General features: G+C 47.8%; 1 protein-coding gene across 1 annotated transcript; it reads right to left on the bottom strand.

Annotated features, from left to right (window-relative positions):
• Window positions 1-4,443: 4,443 nt before the first annotated feature.
• On the bottom strand, window positions 4,444-20,620 carry Npffr1 (neuropeptide FF receptor 1). Its single transcript, XM_048451796.3, has 3 exons — window positions 20,194-20,620; window positions 12,953-13,052; window positions 4,444-8,620 (listed from the first exon to the last, which is right to left on the bottom strand). Exons 1-3 carry the CDS (start codon window positions 20,618-20,620, stop codon window positions 7,744-7,746), a joined length of 1,404 nt encoding a protein of 467 aa, XP_048307753.3. The 3' UTR covers window positions 4,444-7,743.
• Between the last annotated feature and the right edge of the window lie 916 nt (window positions 20,621-21,536).

Genomic DNA, 21,536 nt, shown 5'->3' with positions numbered 1-21,536 from the left:
CGGAACATACATAAATAATAAAAGGAAAATAATTATTAAAAGTATCTAAATATAAAATTTTACCTGAAGTCGGGAGTGGTGGTGCTCACTCACCATCCCAATGTTGGGGAGGTGAAGGTAGGAGGATCAGGGGTTCAGGGTCATCCTCAGCTATACAGCGAGTTTGAGGCAAGCCTAGACTCAATGGGACTCTCTAAAAACCAAAACAGGCTGGAGAGGTGGCTCTACAGTTAAGAGTACTTACTATTTGTTTGTTTGTTAGTTGCTTTTCATTGACAGGGTTTCTTTGTGTCGCCTTGGCTGTCCTGGAACTCACTCTGTAGATCAGGCTGGCCTCAAACTCACAGAGATCCACCTGCCTCTGCCTCCTGAGTGCTGGGATTAAAGGTATGTGCCACCACCGTCTGGCCTGTACCTATTTTTCTTGCAGAGGACTCGAGTTTGGTTCCCAGCACCCCCTGGAGCAGCTCCAGGAAATCCAGTATCTTCTTCAGACATCAGTGAGCAGTTGTACCATGCATACCCACATGTATGTACTCCACAGACACACATATACATACTTCTAAACCGCCTGCCGCAGCCTCCTGGGTGCTGGGATTTAATGTGTGCATCGCCACACCCTGTCCCCCCTTTTTTCCTAATCTTAAGGGAAAAAATTAAAACAAAATAAACCCACTGGGAAACAGTCTACACAGCTTGTCATTTTATTTGACTTTCTCCTCTTCGGTGCTCTGCGGCCTTCACAGCAACGTCCCACCACTCAGTGTGGTTCTGTAGACATGGGCGTCCTGAAGTTGTCTTAGAGGCCCCCTCACCTAGTCTCCATCTTCTTGAAGGAACTGGCTGTCTTGCCTGAAAACTTCTTTTCATGACGAAGACACAAAAGGAGAGAAACTATCGGTGGCACGGAGCTAAAAAGCAAGGTCTCAAACCCTTTCACAACAAGTTTATTTTCTGTAAATCATGGTAGAGGCACCAGGATTATTTTCCAAAGACCTGGGTAGGAGGACATAAAGGCGGTGATTATGCTGATTGCCCAAGGCCTTGGAGGACCACCGGACGGACGAACAAGGGGTCCTTCCCCAGGAGCCAGAACAGCAATGAAGGCTTCTCAGTGTTTGGTTCCTCTGACCTCTGCATAGAAGGGAAGGCAGCGGGGTACTGGGGCGGGGGGATAGCAAACACCCCTCAAACACAGGATGATTTACTACTTCCACTGGCCCTGCCACAGATAAACTCGCTTCTCCAAATCGCTAAGCTTGGGTTTTTCCACCTATATTTATTTTCTTGCTGGTACATGACAACAGCAACATTTGTTGGTGGCCTGATTTGAAGACCAGGCCATGGCAGTTAGCAAGGAAACACAAACAACAGGGCATGATGTGACAGCCAGGCCAGGAGACCTCGTTCCTTCCGTGCCCACAGGGCAAGGGAGCCGGGGCTCCCCGGAGGACTTGATGTGGTGTTGGATCAGGCTGTATTTGTACCTCGGGCTGCTGGTGATCCTTCCATCTCAAATCTTTGGAAGCCTTTGAATATGTGATGGAAACGTGGCCTGGGACCAAAGCAGCAGCCCGGAGCCTGTGGCTGACTGGGTTTATTTTTAGGATTATAGGAAACCTCCATCAGGCCTCCTGGTTTAGGTCTGAGCCTCGGTTTCTTGAATGTAGGAAAGAAAGGTCACTGCAACTGGTAGGGGGAAGGAGACCATGTCTTGAGTCTCAGCATGTGTTCCATTGTCAAAAGTAAGCAACAGGTTTAGAGCACTTGATACAGTCCCTGGCATGCATGTATGCATGTGTGCATATGCGAACACGTGGGCAAGTGTGCAGAGTGTGTGTGTGTGTGTGTGTGTGTGTGTGTGTGTGTGTGAGTTTAGGTGCACGTGCACAACAGTGTACTTGTGGAGGTCAGAAGACAACTTTATGGAATCATTTATCTCCTTCTATGGCAGTTTCAGGAACTGAACTCGGGTCATCAGACATATGTAACAAGCCCTTTTACCCAGCAAGTCTTTTCACTGGCCCATGCCTGCAATTTAACAGGCATTGAATACATGTTTTGAGTTGACCAGAAATGTAATTGCTGTAAGTCAGTGGCATTTTGCTGTATATTTGCCCCTTATTCTTCTGTCCCTCTCTCGTCTCAAGGTCTTCGCACATGCTGCTTGCTCTCGATGGCACTGTCTTCCCATGCTGGTCAGCTAGTTTCTTCTCTCTCCTCAGATCTCTTTTCAAATGTTACCTCCTTGGAGAGGCCATTCCCACCCCACCTCCCACAACTCATCTTTTATGTTGCATAAACTCATTTATTTTATTTTAGACATGGTCTCACTACGTAACCTTGGCTGGCCTAGAACTCACTCTATAGACCAGGCTGGCCTCAAACTCACAGAGATCCACCTGTCTCTGCCTCCTGAGTGCTAGAATTTGAGGCTATTTAAACCAATTTTTGATGACAAGCCTGTAATCCTAGCCTGTGCAGTTTGGTGAGTTCAGTTTGGTAGAAACCAAGTTAATAATAATTGCGAGCATGAATCTTCCTTGTCAACTTGATTAGATCTGGAATCATCCAGTAGATATATCTCTAGGAGTGCCTGTGATGGTGTTTTCAGAGAGGAGGGAGGACCCAGCTCAAATGTTGGCAACACCATCCATGGGCTGGGGTCTTAGACTAAATAAAACAGGAGGGGGAAGGGAGAAAGCAAGCCAAACGGCAGCATCCATCTCAATCTGCTTCCTGGCTGCAAATGCAATGTGACCAGCGGCCTCATGGCCCTGTCACCCGGGCTGGACCACTCTTGCCGCCACACCTTCCACCATACTTGACCTACACCCGCACACTGTGAGCCAGAACAGCCTTTCCCTGCCTTCGGCTGCCTCGGTCAGGCATTTTGATACAACAAGTAACTTATACAGTAGTTGGTTAAAATAAAAGACATAAGGTCGGCCAGTAGGCACATAGAAAGATACCCAACATCACCAGTCATCAGGAGAACTTTAAAAAGAACGATAATCCTAAGTGTCAGCAAAAACACAGAACAACGGCAACTCATGTACACTGTTGGTGAGAACAGAACTTAATGGCATGCCACTGCTAGAAGGTGAAAGTATATACACATACCAACACACCCATTTCCTACTCGCCAAGAGAGCTTAAATCATGTGTGCATGGAAGGACCAGTGTAGGAATGACCACAGCAGCATCACCTGTGATGGTCAACATGATAGTCATCAACCCTAATGATGGTCATCGAAGGGACAGAAAGACTGTGTCACTACATATACCACAAGGGCTTACTACTCAGCAGCAAAAATGAACAAACTAAGAAAAGCCATAATGTGACCAAGCCATGATGTGTCATCCTGTCAAATGAAAGAAGACAGACTCAAAACGCGGTCCACAGTCTTATTCTATACTCAGGACATTCTGAAAACAGATGGGTGGTTTTCTGGGATCGGGAAAGTGCATACATTGACATTAAGGAACATTTGGGGAGGATGAAAGTATCTTTGGTGAAACAAATTTCTAATTGCTGAGATCCACTGAATGTTCACAGCAGAAGCGGGAATTCTAGCATATGCTGTCCCTTCATAAGGGTGCTATAAAAATTTAAATATATACATATCTGTGTTCATAAACTGAATATGTATCTCCCAGACAGTTGAAGCACTTTGTCTCTTTTCTTTGCTTATCTATGTTTTGTGAAATTTCCACCATGCTTATGCAGGGGCGCGTTTGTAAAGAAAGAAGCAGCCAACAACAATCGGGTTACTCAGTGAGGAATCTGTTTTGCTTCAATATTGTTTGCTTGTGACGAAGCCGCTGGTCAACTCTTTCTCATCTATCTTTTCTCGGTGGCACTTCTGAGAGGTGAGCTAAGGAAAAGGATACAAAGAGGTCCAGAACCTAATAGCAATGCTTTGTCCTTCCAGCCCCGGACTTGGCTCGCCCCTGGACCTTGGGATGAATGCACAGTAGGTTAATGATAGGGGGCTCCTAGCTTCCTTTGCCAGTTCTACCTTCCATTCCAACCCAAGTCAGCCATGAATCCTCCAGGCCCCTAGAGAAAGTTGGCGGTCCAAGGCTGGCCAGTCTGTGGTTTGTGGGTCCTGGTGGGCACCGCCTTCCCTCACATTGGTCAGGTGTGTTCGCATGGTCTCGGGGAAGTCAAGAGTCCATTCATCCATTGAGATCCGCTTGGAAAATGACCGCTCTTGTGGCTCATGGCGCTGAAGGACATGGTGTCCCTCCAAGAGCCCCTCTGGGTAGAGTTCTCAATGTCCACAGGTCTCTGGCTCTCCTCCCCATCACGGGCTCTGTTCATCTCCAAACTTTCCACCCATGAAAGGGCAAGTCACCTCAGGAGACCTGACACGTCTCAAATGGAACATGGCTGCTCCAAAGAGGTCTTCCTTGATTGTCCTTGTGGGCGATAGTCACACGAGACACACTCAGACCCAAGTGCAGGGACGAAGAGAGCTCATGAGGCTGGCAAAGCTACTTATAAAGACTTATAAAAACAGCTTGACGCAAATATCCTGTGAACAGATTTTTTTTTTTCCCCACTGTAACCAAGAAGGAACACAGAGGAGGGAAGCTCAACACAGCTGGGCTGAGCACAGGGGAGAGCAATCTCAGCTGTCCTCTGCTCCGTCACTGCTAAATGACAAGTTGAGAAAAGTGTTGGGGGTCTCTGTCCACGGGGTTCACACAGAAACTATTTTCAGGACCTAGTTTCATTATCTACCTCCCCCCCTCTCCCGTGCATACATAGGACTTGAAAGGGCTAAATCAGCAACAAGAACACACTGATGGAGAAGCAAGATATTAGAACAACAAACACAGGAATAATGTCACCCGTATCAAGTGTGCTGTTTGGGCAGTCATGGACTCCCAAAGCAGGGAGTCTGGGGAAAAGAAAGCTAGAGGTCTTGGTGGGCATAATTGCTGAGGGGAGAGACTGTGGTTTTTGTCTCGGGGAGGCCATGCTGAAGGAGGAACTCCCCAGAGTTAAGAGCCGACTGGAGCTCATACAGCTTCCAGGGGCCACAGACATACAAAAGAATAGTAGTTGGCCGCACAAGAAAACTCTGATCCACGTGACAACATGCGATGAACCCTGAAAGGTGTTATGTGATGTCACACCACACATAGGGGAAAAACTGAGTGGTTTTACTTGTAGGGAACTACAGAATTGTCAAATTCAGAGAGAGATAGAGATAGAGATAGATAGATAGAGAGAGAGAGAGAGAGAGAGAGAGAGAGAGAGAGAGAGAGGTGGCTATAGGAGCTGGGTGGAGCTGGGATGGGGAGTTGGTGTCAGTGGGTACACAGTCTCCATTTAGGGTACCACGGTGCAGGCAAGAGTGGGAAGACAGTCACAGTGTCTCAGGGAAGACAGTGCTCAGTGCCACTGATCTGCACACTGAGGGAAATTGTACACTGGGTATATTTTAAAACCTGTACAAAGAAACAAGCTCCCCGCATGCACACACTGCCTGCTTTTCTATAACATCAAGTTGTGCCTGTTAGCATTCAGACCAAGTCTCGGGGGCAGGCAGGTCTTGCCTCTGCTCTTACTCGAGTAATGACAAGAACGACGGAACACAGGGAATAATGTCACCCGTGTCAAGTGTGCTGCTTGGGCAGTCATGGACTCTCAGAGCGGGGAGTCTGGGGAAAAGAAAGCAGAGGTCTTGACGGGCATGATTGCTGAGGGGAGACTATGGTTTTCTCTCGGGGAGGCCATGCTGAAGGAAGAACTCCCCAGAGTTGAGAGCCGACTGGAGCTCACACAGCTCCTAGGGGCCACAGAGACAGAGTTGGCATGGCTTTTGGTCTGGCCTATTTTTAGAGCCTAGAGTCACAAGTCTTCCCAGTAAACAGCAGGCAATTCTCAGGCCACTGTGTCATTCATGTGACACATAATACAACACCAGCAAGGGTGTAGAGTGGCCAGGTGGTGGCGGCGCACGGAGCTAATCCCAGCACTCAGGAGGCAGAGGCAGGCAGATCTCTGAGTTCGAGGCCAAACTGGTGTATAAAGCAAGTTCCAGGACGGCCAGAGCTGTTATACAGAGAAACCCTGTCTTGATTAAAACAAACAAAAAGAATGCACAGTGTCAGCTTTGGCCACCACACCTTATCTGCCTTCTCCTACGACTCCCAGACCCCCAGGCCAGGCAGTGTCACGAGGGGGCTTGGCAGCCTCCTAAGCACAGATAGGGTTACAGATATTTGTTCAGAAAGGTTCTGGCCAGAAGTCTCAGGACAAGTCCAGTGGAGACATTTCCCTGCTCCAATCTGGATTCGTTCCGTGGGTGTTCCTGTTCATCATCAGGCAGGGAGTTTCTATCTCTCCGGAGATCCTGCCATGCCCACCTTCTCCGCAAGGCAGGATATGATTCCAGCTGTCCAAAGACAAGCCTACTCAAATGCTGCTGTCTGTGGCCCTCTGACCCTGGCCTTACTGGGCCTCAGTTGCTCATTTACTGACTCAGAGGACAGTGTCCAAAGACATGCTTGGACATGGATAATTGTGAGGCCGCTTCTTCTGCCACAGTGGCCACCGCTTATGACAGACCTGGGAACAGTAAACGGCCAGTCTGTATGTTTTAAGACACAGTAAGAGCTCAGAGTCCTGAATCCTGGAAATGTTTTATTTTTTTTTTATTCCTTAAATTTCTAGCAACTGTGGTAATAGAGGTGAGGGAAAGGTGTCCGGTTAAGTGCAGACTATTAAAGCTGTAGTAGAAATCAGAAGCAATCCGTTTCCTCAGCTCCTGGGGAGAAGTCGCTCCATCAAAGCGATCGCACATATACCGGGTGAAAGCTGGGGTGCATGCAAGGTCTCCTGTCTCCTTTGCTTTTAGCGTTCATGAGTCCCATGCTGTGGAAGGGTTTGTATTTGTCCTCTCACCCTGACTGACCAACTTCTTCCCATTAGGCGAGGAAGAGAGGCCAGGAGAAAGGCATCAGGTGCATGGGCCCCAGGAAGGTATTTCCAGAGGGGAGAGCAGGCGTTGTGCCGTCTTCCTTTCTCCCTTGCCTGTTGGTCCTGTTGGAAGCTCTGCCTGGCTCTGGGTGGTGGAGGTAAAGGAGGGGAGCCTCCTTTAGGCTCAACCCAGAGAGTCCTGCAATTTAAACAGGCTCCCTAGGGCTCTTCTTGCAGCTGCCCAGTTGGGACATCCTGAAGTGGGAATGGACTTGGACACGCCTTAGAATAAAACACTGGCTTTGGCAGGAGGAGAGCATGGAATTTTTCCAGAAAGGGTCAAGGGGAACCATTTCAGCCACACAGCACAGGGATGCTGTGTAAGCACACAGGCCACCTCTTCCCAGCTGCCTAGATAAGGTGACACATGTTCCTGAGTTCAACCTCAGGAGATTGTGGGGAGGAGACCCCCAGAAATGTGGATACTATAGAGACACACTGGAGTCTGGGTCAAGTGGGATTTCCAATGGAGAGGCCTTGTCACCTCTCCCTGGGTCTCAGTGCCTCTGATGAAAAGGAATCTGATGAGATTTTGATGAGATAGACTCATCCAGATGTGGCTCCAGAGCGTCTGGAGCGTCAGAGGGTTTTGAACGTTGGGGGCTTTCTCTTCTCATTTGCCAACAGCAGCAGCTACCTACTGTCTCGTTGTTTAATCAAGGATGCATCTTGGCATGCTCTTCCAAAACTGTTGTGTCCAGGCATCACGGTTCAGGGTCACAGCCATAGGCCTTCTCTGAACCACCTCAGATGTTCCAGGCTGGGATGGTGAGGGGCACCTGGTTGCAGCCAGGTCCTTCCCGGGGCCCATCCTGGTTGGCCACACGCCCATTGCGCAAAGGCAGGCGGCCAGGCCCTGGGGCCCCGCTGCTGGGGGCAGACTCGGATGGCAGGCCCGAGTCGCTGGGCTGCACATCCACCACCACCCGCCTGCGCAGGAGGCGGCCGGGCCTCTCGGAGTAGGCTTGCTTGTGGGCTCCCCAGGGTGGTCGGCAGAGCTGTGCACGGAAGGCAGCCTGGAAGCCGCGGCGGAAGTTCTCGTTGAAGTAGCCATAGATGATGGGGTTGGCGCTGCTGTGGAAGAAGGCCAACCAGTGTGCCAGGGGGAAAGCGTAGACCGACAACAGGTGCAGCTGCGCCTCGCTCAGCTGCCCGTAGTCGATGAGCAGCAGCAGCGCCCAGAGCGGCAGCCAGGACAACGTGAAGAAGAGCGCCACCATGACCAGCATGTGCACCACGCGAGCCCTGCGGCGCGACGCGCGGCCACCCTCGGCCACCGGCTCCTCCGTGTCGCGCGCTGGGCCCGGGGCCTGGCACAGCTTGCGCGCGATGCGCGCGTACATCACCACGATGAGCGCCAGAGGCGCCAGGTAGATGTGAGCAAAGAGCACTGCGGTGTAGACCTTCCGCATGCCCTTCTCCGGCCAGGCCTCCCAGCACGAGTAGAGAGGGTAGGAGCGGTTGCGAGCGTCCAGCATGAAGTGATGTTCCTCGCGCGTGACGGTCAGAGTGACTGCCGAGGGACACATGATGAGCAGCGCCAGCGCCCAGATCACTGCGATGGTGAGCAGCGCCTTCCGGAGAGTCAGTTTCTCGCGGAAAGGGTGCACGATGCAGCGGAACCTGCAGAGAGGTGGGGGTGGGGATCAAGAAGGCAGAGGGGTTTGGAACGGTCCCCGGAAGCCCAGTGGGCCAGAGCTAACCTGCTGGAAGATACCAGAGGCTGCTGGAAGAGGACGCCTGACTTTAATCACCATACTTGAGGCAGCATCCGGTGCTGCTGGAAGATACCTGACATTCATCACCGCACTTAAGGCAGCATCCGGTGACAGCTCAGACACTAACCAGGTTAATTTACAAGAAAATTGGTTTGTCATTTGCGAGGGTGGCAGCTCGCTCTGCTAAATCGTTCTGGAGCCCAAGCTGGATTTAAAGTAGGTGACGAAGATACAGCTTCCCACTGGAGGCTTGGATCTTTATTTCAGAAAGGTTAGCTGGTAGCCGACCTCGCAGCCAGTCTGCGGTGAACAGGCTGTGCTGGAGAAGCCCGACTAGGTAAATACGCAAATGTTTTTTAAAAAAACATTTATTTAGAGCTCAGGTCTCCCTCTCTGGCCCCTTCTTCCCTTTCTCTCTCCACACAAAAGACAACTGTAGCAGTCAGTTCCCTCCTACCATGTACTCCTAGGGAATGAACTTAGGTCAGCAGGCTTGGTGGCAACCACCTTCACCCATTACTAGCCAACACAAGTGGAACAAATGTAATAACATGTAGCTGTTTATGTATTGCCCTGAACACCCTAGGAGCTGGGTGGGTCAGGGGCAGGCCATCCCTGGATCATCTTAACCATTGTACTGAAGTGACAAAAACATATGTGCTAAATCCTCACAGGATCTTGGGCTATCAATAAGGTAGGCCTAACCCACAGGCACGTACAGCACTTACCGTACTTTGGTAACCTGCGTTGTTCTGCTTTTGGAACCCCAAGGCTTTCTGCTCCCTGATCAACCAGAAACACCATGGTGACACCACTGTGCCCTGTTCTTATTAAAAGTTCATATCCTGTCCTGCTTGCTAACAGCCATCACAGCTACATCAATGGGATGTAGCAAACTTGTGGGGTTTACCTGTATAAACGCCCTGCTCACTCAGTTCGAGGCCGCCTCTTTAGACTTGTAGTCACGGAAGTGAAAGCCCCGAGCTGGGACTGTGTGATTCAATATAAACTTCAGATTCACAAACCGCTCATCCTGGTCTTCTCTTGGGTGACCACAGCCCAGCTACAACAGTCACAAGTGTGTAGCACCTTCCTTGTTAGATCTACTCAGCAAAAACTCTTGTTAAACCCTTGTTTACTTATTTATCATTTTTGAGACAGGGTGTCCAGTCTGGACTGACCTCAAACTCCCTCTGTTCCAGAGGGTGACCTTGAGCTGCTAATCCTTCCTGCTTTCACTTTTCACCTTTAGTTTTCTTCCAAAAGGTTCTCCGAGGTGTGAAGCAAACTGCCACAAAGTCACACAGCCATCAAGTAGGTGGGTTATAAAGGAACACCTAGGAACCCCAATTTGTCCATTCTCCTGTGCCACTTAAACGAGTAGCTATAAAACCCTCACTTTGCATAGACTCTCCTGAAAAATAAAAGAAAGAAAGAAAACCCTCTCCACACTAATTATTGTGGGAAAGAGTATTCGCATCTTCTCTTCCAAGCAGCCTGGGGCGGGAGCTGCCGGCAGAGGTGAAGGAGGTGGAAGGTTCAAAGGCTATGGCTCAACCGCTTGTACTTGGACGTGGGGGTCAAACAAATGCCCTAGAATGGGGTTAGATCAATACAGGAAGGGACGGCTAGAAGAGCCAATTGCTCAAAGGCCTTTCTGGACCTTGGTTTCCTTATCTTAAAAGTGGGGCCCACAGCCTGGCAGTGGTGGCACACGCCTTTAATTCCTGCAGTCAGGAAGCAGAGCAAGGCAGATCTCTGAGTCTACAGAGTATGTGCCAGGACAGCTAGGTCTACATAGGGAAACCCTGTCTCAAAAAACCACACACACACACACACACACACACACACACACACACACAAAACATAATAACAAAAACAAAAAACAAAAATTCTCTGTGAGGTGATAAGGATGAACTGAGACTATTCCACTCTGGAGGCATTCTGAATGCTTATGACAAAGGAAAAAACAAAACCAAAAACTACTTGGACAGTGAAGGCAAGAGAATCAGGAGTTCAAGGTCATTCTTGACTAGACAGTTCAAGGTCTGCCTGGGCTACTTGACAGACACCCTGTCACAAAATAAATAAACAAAAAAAATACAGCAAGAGAAAGGAGGATTACCTACTTCCCAAAATGCCTCCCCTCATCCATCTATGCCAGAAAATAGAGACACCCCTCCTGAAGACTGTGGGGCTCAGTTATCTGAGTGGAAGGGAAGAAATGGGCTGTCTCACAAGTCCACATGGCTCTTTAGGGACAGAACCTGCTTAGAACACAGGTATGGCACTGACCGCTGCCAGAGGTCCTTTCTTCTTCATTCACCTGCATCCTTCCCTCCTCCCAGCTCCATCGTCCCCACCTGAAAGCCTTTATCCCACAGCCTCACCCTGAACAACCCTGGCCTTCTGGCTTCAGTGCACCAGACACTGGAGAACTCTCCAGAGAGCAGGTGACTTCTGAAGCCTCTGATACTTTTATGAACTCAGTGGCAATCACTGGGTGGAGGGAACTCCTGGGGTCATTTCGGAAGGCTTCCTGAAGGAGGTGGAGTTTGATAAATTGTAGGTATGACCAGAAGAGGTTTTACATTCTCATGTCAGTCACCAAAGGAAAACAAAACAAAACAAACAAACAGCAATAACAACAGCAAAACAAAGATTGAGGGGTCAAGAGAAAGCTCAACCATTTAAAACTAAGACTCACAACTGAAAAGACAAGAAAAAACCGTTGGAAGAGGAGATAGCTTCTCACATAACCCTATCATGTAGTGGCTTTGTAGAGAAGGAGCTCCAGCTCCATCATGCCAGCTGCCTACGTGACGGGGGTAGGGGTTTGGGGTAAGGACTAAGTAGAGTCCTTACTTAGCATGCACAAAGCCCTGAGCTTAATCCCAGCAGCAAGTAAAATGAGGACATGGTGGCGTATGCCTAGGACTAGGTAGGTGGAGTGAGGAGGATCAGAAGTTTAGGGTCATCCGCAATGACATGTAAGTTCAAGGCCAGTCTAAACCAACAAAAATGGAGTTTGATGGGGGCAGAGGTGGAAAGGAGGTGGGAATGTGAGATTCCAGGAGCAACAATGCTGAAAAGGGCTGGTATTGGAGAAGGAGAGACCAGGAGGAGGATGTGGGTTGTTATGGGATAGTTGTACACTGTGTGAGGGTGTTTGCTGTGATCGGTGCAATGAAAAGCTGAATGACCAATAGCTAGGCAGGTGGAAAAGGCGGGACTTCAGGGGAGAGAAAGGAAGAGGAGGAGGAAACTAGGTGTGCAGCAGACGCCAGAGACACTGAGGGGAAAGATTAATATAAATGGGCTAATTTAAGTTTAGGAGCTAGTTGGGCACAAGCCTAAACTGTAGGCCGAGCTTTCATAATTAGTGAGAAGTCTCTGTGTCATTATTTGGGAGCTGGCTGGTGGGACAGAGAAGGACTTGATACAGTGGGTATGTGGAAGAAATCATGTTAGCAGCTGGTGTTTGGACTGTAGGCTAAGAACTGTCTGTTAACTTTTCAAACAAAGTTGCTTGAAGCCTCCAGCCCCTTGTTAAGGCATTTACCATTTTACTGATACCGTTCCTCCCAAAGTAGCTGAATGAGTGGCCAATATCACACAGTGGGACAATGATGAAGACAAAAGCCACCTCCAGCTGTTCTGCCTACCCCCTAGTACCTGGGGACAAGGCTCCCACTCAGGAGTCCTTAGCACATTTGGAGATATTTAGTGAGGAGCAGGGGATAGGGTCACAACCATGTGTTATGGGAAGGAAAGCTTAAAGACTGGTCCAAAGCCTCACTGACCCAGGGCTCCAACCCTGGTCACATGTACAGAACCATGCTTAATCTAGACTCTGCTGGAGTCTGTGGCTGAAAAGCGAAAGTGATGGATATGTAGATCAAGTAAGGCCAGGATTTCCAGGAAGCAGCGAGTAGGAGATGGGATAAAGAAGCAAAAAGAAACCCTTCTCTTCCAGCTTTACTAACCCAATCGGCAGGCAGGTTCCTCCAGTTCTGGCTCCCAGGGCTCAAACAAAAGAGAGGTAGGATTCTCTGATGCCCAAGGTGCTGACTGTCTTGAGCTCCTAGCAGGCTCCAGGAATTACTATGAGGCCTCATCAGGAGTAGCCTCTGCCTTTCAGAAAGGGATGGAGTGGTATTCTCTACAGCCTTCCAGCTAGCCCAGGGTCAAAGGCATGAGCTCTTCAGTGCCAGCCCCAAGTTACCCAGTTTCTCACCTTTCCACGGCGATGGCCACCAGCGTGAAGACGGATGCAGACACAGACATGCCCTGCACCAAGCCGCTCATCTTGCATGTGGCCTTGTCAAAAGGCCAACCTGGAATGACAGAGCCCGCCCCCCCCAACAGGGTGAAAGATGCTAATCCAACAAAATGCAGATCACTAGCTAGATAAGCCAAGTCCCCACCCAAACATGAGGGCTCATTAGGTCTCTACAACTGTGACCGAGGAGACAATTATCACACATCAAACTGCTTTTAGGAAGAAGGCCTTTATGTTGACATCTGATTGTCTCTATGACCTTTAGCTCCATCTAGTCCCCGCTCCCCGATCCTACTGTTCAGCCCAGAGGAAGGCCATTCTTTCCTCACATTAGCCCTTCTATTATTATCATACATATACAACTTATATATTATTATCACACATATGTATACTAAAGTCGAGCAAACAAATAAGTAAACACTATATAGATCAACGCAGACATTTTCACTGAGAACAACACTACACATAAAGAAGGGGATATTGTTAAATTTTCTGATGTTGGATTGGAATCTGAAGTATTAGAATGGATTGTAGTTTCTGAAATGCAGGCAAATGACGAGACACAGGAGTAACGATGTAGTTTCGTGTGGTGGCGCGCGCCTTTAATCCTAATCCCAACACTGGGAGATAGAGGCAGACAACAGACCTCTGTGAGTTCCAGGCAGAAACCCTGACTCAGAAAGGAAGAAAGGAGGGAGGGAGGGATGGAGGGAGGGAGGGAGGAAAGGAGGGAAGGAGGGAAAGGAAGGGAAGGGAAGGGAAGGGAAGGGAAGGGAAGGGAAGGGAAGGGAAGGGAAGGGAAGGGAAGGGAAGGGAAGGGAAAGGAAAGGAAAGGAAAGGAAAGGAAAGGAAAGGAAAGGAAAGGAAAGGAAAGGAAAAAAGACACATGCTAGAGAACTCTGTGGCTATACACATGCATTTTACAGTTCTGTCACTTCAGAGAGTCTAGAATCAAGACACTCCAACATTGATAAGCACACCTGGAAGAGAGACCTTTGTTTGTTATATTCCTTGGCCCTGGGGAGATGACTCAGCAGCTAAGATCATCTGTTGCTCATGTAGAGGACTCTGGTTCAGACCCCAGCACCCATCTAGTAGCTTAACCATCTATAACTCTCTAGTTCCAGGAGACCTAATGTCCTCTTCTGACCTCTGTGGGCTCCAGGCATGTGTGTGTGTGTGTGTGTGTGTGTGTGTGTGTACACAAGCAAAACACTCATATGCATAAAATAAAAATAAATATACTCCAATCAAAGAAAGCAAAGCTTTTTGAAGAACTAGTTAATGCCAGGGTTGATGCAAGGAAACACATGAGGTGATCCAGAACATTCTGTGGAGCTAGGAAGTAAGGAAATACTCTAAGCATCCTGGTAGCATATGGGAAGGACACAGAAGCCAGCAGCAGTGAGCTCCCAATAGCCAGACCCAAAACAGTTTAAGCAACAAAGTAAACAATAGTGTTGGATTAAAAGCCATGAAGAAAGATCCAATTAGTAAGTACAGAGGATTAAAAAAATATTATTAATAGAGAACAGAATGGCAAGCACTGTTGTGGGCAGCAACTGTCAAATCACTATTAAGTTAGTGCAAGAATATAATGAGCCATGACATTTGCACAGTCTCGGAGGATCTCCCTGTAGGGTACTTCATAATTAACGGGGGATGGGGGGAAGTATTTGCTTTACAGCTGAGAGACAGCAGTTACGGAAAGAACCAAGCAAGCAGCACGGCTCTCGTGTGTGCCTTCCCCACATAGCCATGTTGCTCTCTCCTGAATGGCTTAACTGAATCTAACCAAGGTGTAGGGTGCAGGGGAAGCACTGAGTGCATGAAGTTCTGAGTAAATGTGTACTGTTGACATGGGCAGAGCCATGTCAAGGCTCCAAAGCCTGGACCTATGGGGGCATTGACAAAGCCATTACCCATATGAGCAAAGAATTCCTTTGGAAAGAAATTAAATGGCCCTATTCATGGGTAAAGAAAAAAGAAAAACAGATGGTTAGTTAGACCACTTGAATAAAGTTTTGTAGGATCGAATAAGGATAAGAGTTTGCCAGGCAGTGGCGGCACACGCCTTTAATCCCAGCACTCGGGAGGCAGAAGCAGGTGGAGCTCTGTGAGTTCGAGGCCAGCCTGGTCTACAAGAGCTAGTTCCAGAACAGGCTCCAAAGCCACAGAGAACCCCTGTCTCGAAAAATCAAAACAAACAAACAAACAAAGCAACTAGTTCCAGGATAGGCCCAAAGCAAGAAAAGAAAAGAAAAGATTTTGCTACACTGGGCTGGAGAAACGGCTCAGCAGTTAAGAGCACCGGCAGCTCTTCCAGAGGACCCTGGATCAGTCCCTCAGCACTCACATGGCGGCTCACAACTATCTGTAACTCCTGTTCCAGGGGATCTGACACTCTCACATCGACATATATGCAGGCAAAATATCCGTGTACATAAAATACAAGTAAATATATAAATAATTAAAGAATAAAAATGGGAGTTGGGGATTTAGCTCAGTGGTAGAGCGCTTGCCTAGCAAGCGCAAGGCCCTGGGTTCAGTCCTCAGCTTTGAAAAAAAAAAAAGACAAAATAAAGAATAAAAATGATTTGCTATAGTGAAACTTCAAACGCCTGCGTGCCAGTACAAAGAAACAGGTGAAATGTACTTGGCTCGCTTAGAACTTTGTTAATCAGTAATAAAAGAATTGTTGCTTTGGGGTGAAGATGTTATGGTGGGAAAAATAATTCAAAGGAAAATGCTTAATTACATGCAGGCTTCTAAGAAAAACATGCACCTTGTGATCATAGTGTGATTTCTTCTTGTGTGAAGATTTTAATTTGTTTTTGGAAAATATGTAATGAGGTTGTGAGGTCATTTCTTCTTCTGTAGAAACTTTTGTCTTAGGTGGTATAAAAAGAGATAGGGGGGAAAATAGAGAGAATTTAAAAATCCAAAAACTGTCTCCTGTGTGTGTGTGTAGCCATGACTCCACATCTGCTCTCCAGTTTCTCCGACCTGCTGGAGCTGAACTTCGGCAGTTATCCTTTGACATATGTGTGTCATGCGACATGCATCCCCATGCCTCTCAAAGTAACAAATAAGATCATTTTAAGAATTAAAAATAAAAGAAACAGAAAGGAAGCGACAGCTGTAAAAGGCTGAGTTGCATTTTGCATGGAGAGCCATGCCCTTACAGAATATAAGCAACTACTTACCTACTGCAATCCAAGACACCAGCAGAGAACTGACCATGGGGGTCGCCTGCCCTAAGCAGGATCTCTGTGTAGCCACCGACAATATATCCCAGAAGTACACCTTTTCATATTTTTGTATGTTGAAATTTTTTACTTTTTAAAGTTTTTCTCCTCACTATTTTACATCGTCAAACTTTTTTGAAAAAAAAAACTTTTATTTATGCAGGAGTGTTTTGCCTGCGTGTATGTGTACCAGGTGCATGTAGTATCTGCAGAAGCCAGAGAGGGTGTTAGAGCCCCAAGAGCTGGAGGTACAGGTGGTTGTGAAATACCTCCACATGGATGCTGGGAGTTGAACTGAGTCCTCTGCAAAGGGATCTTAACTCTTAACTGCTGAGCCATCTCTCCAGCCCTAACCAACCAACTGAGCTACCTACCTCTCTTTCCTTCCCTCCTCCCTCCCTCCCTTCCTCCTTTCCTCCTTTCCTTCTTTCCTTCCTTCCTTCCTTCCCTCCCTCTATTTCGGTTTTTTGAGGCAAGGTTTCTCTATGTAACAACCCTGGCTGTCCTAGAACTTGCTTTGTAGACCAAGGTGGTCTCGAACTCACAAAGATTTGTCTGCCTCTGCCTCCCAAGTACCAGAATTAAAGGTCTGAGCCACCACTGCCAAGCTCAAGATGTCTTTTGTTTGTTTGTTTGTTTGTTTTTCAAGACAGGATCTCGCTGTGTAACATCCCTGGCTGTCCTGGAACTCACTTTATACAACCAGGCTGACCTCAAACTCACAGAGATCCTCCTGCCTCTTCCTCCTGAGTGCTTGGATTAAAGGCATGCGCCACCACTTCCAGGCTTCAAGATGTCTTTTTATGTCTGCATTTGTAAGAAACAAAATTTCTCAAGATTTCTTGGAGCCGCTGTCTATAAAATGCACTCGGTATAGTGATGGCCTGTGATCGAGCCTATCAAACATCTTAAGAGCCAGATGTGGAAGGCACACCGCTGCCATCCCAGAGCTCAGAAAGCAGAATTGGGAGCATCACACATGCCAGACCAGCAAGATGGCATAGCTAGTTCCAGGCTAGCTTGAACTAAAGGGTTGAGATCTGACACCCTAGCCCTAAAAAAGACTTGGATGGTCTGCCAAGGTCATGGTTTGAATAAGAAGGCTCCCCCCCATAGGCTCATATATTTGAATGCTTGGTCACCAGGGCACAGAGTCCTTTGGAAGGGTTAGAAAGATTGGTAAGTGTGGTCTTGTTGGAGGAAGGGTGTTACTGGGGTGGGCTTTGAGGTTTTAAAAACCCCATTCTCTCTGCCTATGATGAGGATGTAGCTCTCGGCTACTGCTCCAGCACCGTGTGTGCTGCCAAGTTCCCTGCCACGATGATAAAGGACTAAACCTCTGACACTGTAAGCAAGCCCCCAATTAAATGCTTTCTTTCATCAGAATTGCCCTGGTCACAGTGCCTCTTCACAGCAAGAACGGTGACTAAGATAGCCACGGTATTCCAGAAGCCCACAGTTATACAGTGGGATGCATACAATTACCAGCCACCACTCTGGGCCCATTATGAACAGAACGTACTCGCTCAGAGTTGTTAGAGCCTCACAAATGCCATTTAGGCATTTGTATACCTGAGTGTTTATGCTTGGAAAAGTATGTGCTATTATTCCCTATTTTATTGCTAACGTGGTCTTTGGAGTGCTCTGTTTTGTGGCTGTTACGGTGATACCTTGAGGCTGATGTTTGTTCTAGGTTTGAGGTGTGGTTTCACTGAGTAGCCCAGGCTGGCCTTAAACAGGTGACCCTCTTGTTTGTTTCAACCTCTCAAGTTTGGGGATTATAGATTGTTTTAATTAGGCTTTCTATTGCTGTGAAGAGACACCATGACCTTGGCAACTTTTGCTTTTGTTTGTTTGGAGTTTTTTGTTTGTTTGTTTCTTTGTTTTATTGAGACAGGGTTTCTCTGTGTAGCCTCTTTTTGGAGCCTGTCCTGGAACTCACTCTGTAGACCAGGCTGGCCTTGAACTCACAGAGATCCACCAGCCTTGGCCTCCCGATTAAAGACGAGCACCACCACTGCCTGGTGACCATGATAACTTTTATAAAGGAAAACATTTAACTGGGTGCCTCACTTACAGTTCGGAGGTTCAGTCCATTATCATCATGGTGGGATATAGTGGCAAGTAGGCAGACAGGGTGCTGAGGAAGTACCTGAGAGGCCTACATTTTGCGAGCAACAGGAAGTGGCCTGAGAATAAACCTGGGAATAATTTGAGTAAAGGAGACCTCAAAGCCCATCCCCACAGTGACACTCTTCCTCCAACAAGGCCATACCCAGTCCAACAAAGTCACACCTTCCTATAGGGTCACTCCCTTTAGGGACTATTTTCTTTCAAACCACCACACAGATCATCACACCTGGCGCCACCACTCAACATTTGAGCATTCAGGTTGTGTTTCTCAGCATCATGGATCAAACTCCTAGGAAAGAACATGTCTGGGAAACTAGTTAAAGTAAAGAAAACTCCACAGAGGCGTTAACAGCATTTGGGTGCTTTCCCCTGGCCTTGGTTTTCTAGTGTGGGAGTTGGGGAACATGAATGAAGCGCAGGCAAGGATCTATGCTAGCTTTGCTAGTTGTCTTTACATCTAAAACTGTTTCAAGGGGCTGCAGAGATGGCTCTGTGACTAAAAGCACTTGCTGATCTCACGGAGGACCTGTGTTTGGCTTTCGGTACCCATATGGTGGCTCAGAATCCACTGTAAGTCTAGTTCAAGGGGATCTTATACCTTCTTCTAGCCTCTGCAGGCACCAGGGACACATGTGGTGCACATACGTACATGCAAGCAAAATACCATATGCATAAAATAATACAAAAAGTTTTTTAAAAAAATAGTAAAAATTACTAGGCTAGGCAAAACATTCACATTTAAAGGTACCTAGCAACAAAGACTCTTCTGAACTCAGAGTTCTTCTGGGAGGCCACCAACATTCTCAAGTCGTCATGACTTATTTTTAAAGATTTATCTTATTTTTATTTGTTTGCATATGTGTGTATCTGTGTTTAGTTACATGCATGTGAATGTAGATTCCCATGGAGGCCAGAAGTGTTAGATCTCCTGCAGTTCAGGTACCGTCAGCTGTAAGCTAACCAACATGGGTACTAAGAACTGATCCCAGGTCCTCCGGAGAGCCATGCATACTCTTCACCACTGAGCCATCTCTCTCTACCCGCCTTTATTTAAAAAATAAAAATCATTGTGTGTACTACATGCATACATGCATATTTGTGTGTGTCTGTGCGTGCCACAGTTCAATTAGTATGGAAGTCAGAGGACAACTTGCACCGAGCAGGTCTCAGGGTTGAAACTTGGGTGACCAGCGTGACAACCAGCACCCTCACCTGCTCAGACATCTTTGCTGGCCCATTGTGTTCATCAGGCTTGTGGACCCGTATGCTAAAAACAATGGGTTTTATTGCTGGTTGAAAATTATTGCAATGTAAAACACGCTCATATTTATAGTCCATTTACAAGTGTGGAAAAACACAATAGGCAGAAGAAAAGTCACCCACCTCCTGCTTCTCCCGCCTTTAGTTCTGCCCACAGGAGCGCTTTCCAAGAGTGCAGCCCAGAGGTGTGAGAACATTGGCCTTGACACTGAAAAAGCTGTGTAATTACAGACCAGTCTCTTAACTACGCCAAGCACGTTTCTTCATCCGTAAAATGAGGATGATAACAAAGCATGCTTGGCTGGATTATTATGGGGATTAATTAAGATAACATACAAATCATATGTAACGTCACGGTGAACACAAGAAAGATGGTTAACCCATTAGACTTGTTATTCCTAGGCCAGTCCCTCACCCACAACTCAGAGTTTGAGACAACAGTGCTTTGGCTGAGAGGCCAGCTCAGTGACCTCCGTCTCCCCAGTGTCTGCTTTGGTCTTCCGGTCTTCCGCTGGAAGGCGGAAGTGAAGGGCGAGGGCCTTCCGGCATACTTACCAGTGATGAGGTTGTCCACAAGGGTGGTGGGCATGCAGAAGATGCCCACCAGCAGATCGCTGACGGCCAGGTTGAGGATGAACATGTTGGTGACGGTGCGCATGTGCCGGTTCCTGAGCACAGTGAAGCAGACCAGGGTGTTGCCCACCATGCAGAGGAGGAAAATGAGGGCATAGGCCACGATGAACATGGCGGCCACCGGCAAGGAGTGCTGGTAGTAGGAGGAGAAGATGGGGCTGGTGGCCAGGGCAGCCTCAGCCTCACTCCCATTCTGACTCAAGGGCCAGCTGCCATTGGGAGGCTGGGCGGTCTCGTCTAGGACCAAAGGAACACAAGAGTCAGGACCTAAGCAAAGACAGGATGGCTGACTACACCACCGAAAGCCAACCGTTGGCTGGGGCTGTAACTCTGAGTGCTTGCCTAACATGCATGAAACTATGGGTCAATCCCCAGTGCCACATAAAGTGGTATAAGTGCCTTTAATCCAAACACTAGGGAGGTGGAGGCCAGAGGATCATAAGTTCAAGGTCACCCTCCTCTACTTAGAGAGTTTGAGACCAACCTCAGCCAAATGAGACCTTCAAAGGAAAGAAAGGAAAAGCTCGTGTTTCTTTGTGTCCCATTGCAGACCCCAAGTATACTCATTACTGTCCTCACTGTTCCAAGGACAACTGGACACATACAGAAAGGATTTTATTATTTTTTAATTTTTCCATTTATTTTATGTGTGTTTTGTCTGCACACATGTGCACGTCCCATGCGTGTGCCTGGAGCCCATGGAAGTCAGAAGGCGTCGGATCCCCTAAGGATGGTTGTAAGTCACAGTGTGGCTTTCTGCAGGAGCAACAAGTGCTCTTGATCACCGAGCCGTCCTCCAACCTCCAACCCAGGACTTTCAATTTATCCCCACCTAAGACTGGAAGACTCACTCTTCGACCATCTCAGTTATTCTCCATCAACCCCCTCTGCCTGCCTTCACTTCATCTCTTGAGCCTCAGAAGACCTCGTTGTGTGGGGGATGACAAGGTCTTATGTATCAGGCTAGCCTTGAACTCACCACGTAGCCAAGGATGACCCTGAACTTCTCATGTTCCTGTCTCTACCTCCTGAGTGCTGAGACTGCATGTGTCACCATGCCCGGTTTACATGACAAAACCAAGGGTTTAGCATATGTTAGGCAAGTACACTACCAACGGGGCAAGTATCTAACTTTTTTTTTTTTTTTTTTTTTGAGGCAGAGTTTCTCTGTATAGCTTTTTGGAGCCTGTCTTAGAACTCACTCTGTAGACCAGGCTGGCCTTGAATTCACAAAGATCTGCCTGTCTCCACCTCTTGAGTGCTGA

The sequence above is a fragment of the Myodes glareolus genome, chromosome 18 (genome assembly GCF_982192425.1).
Source record: "Myodes glareolus chromosome 18, mMyoGla1.1, whole genome shotgun sequence".
Taxonomy (NCBI): domain Eukaryota; kingdom Metazoa; phylum Chordata; class Mammalia; order Rodentia; family Cricetidae; genus Myodes; species Myodes glareolus.
The sequence above is the reverse complement of the archived record's forward strand: the minus strand, read 5'-3'. Positions and strand labels throughout refer to the sequence as shown.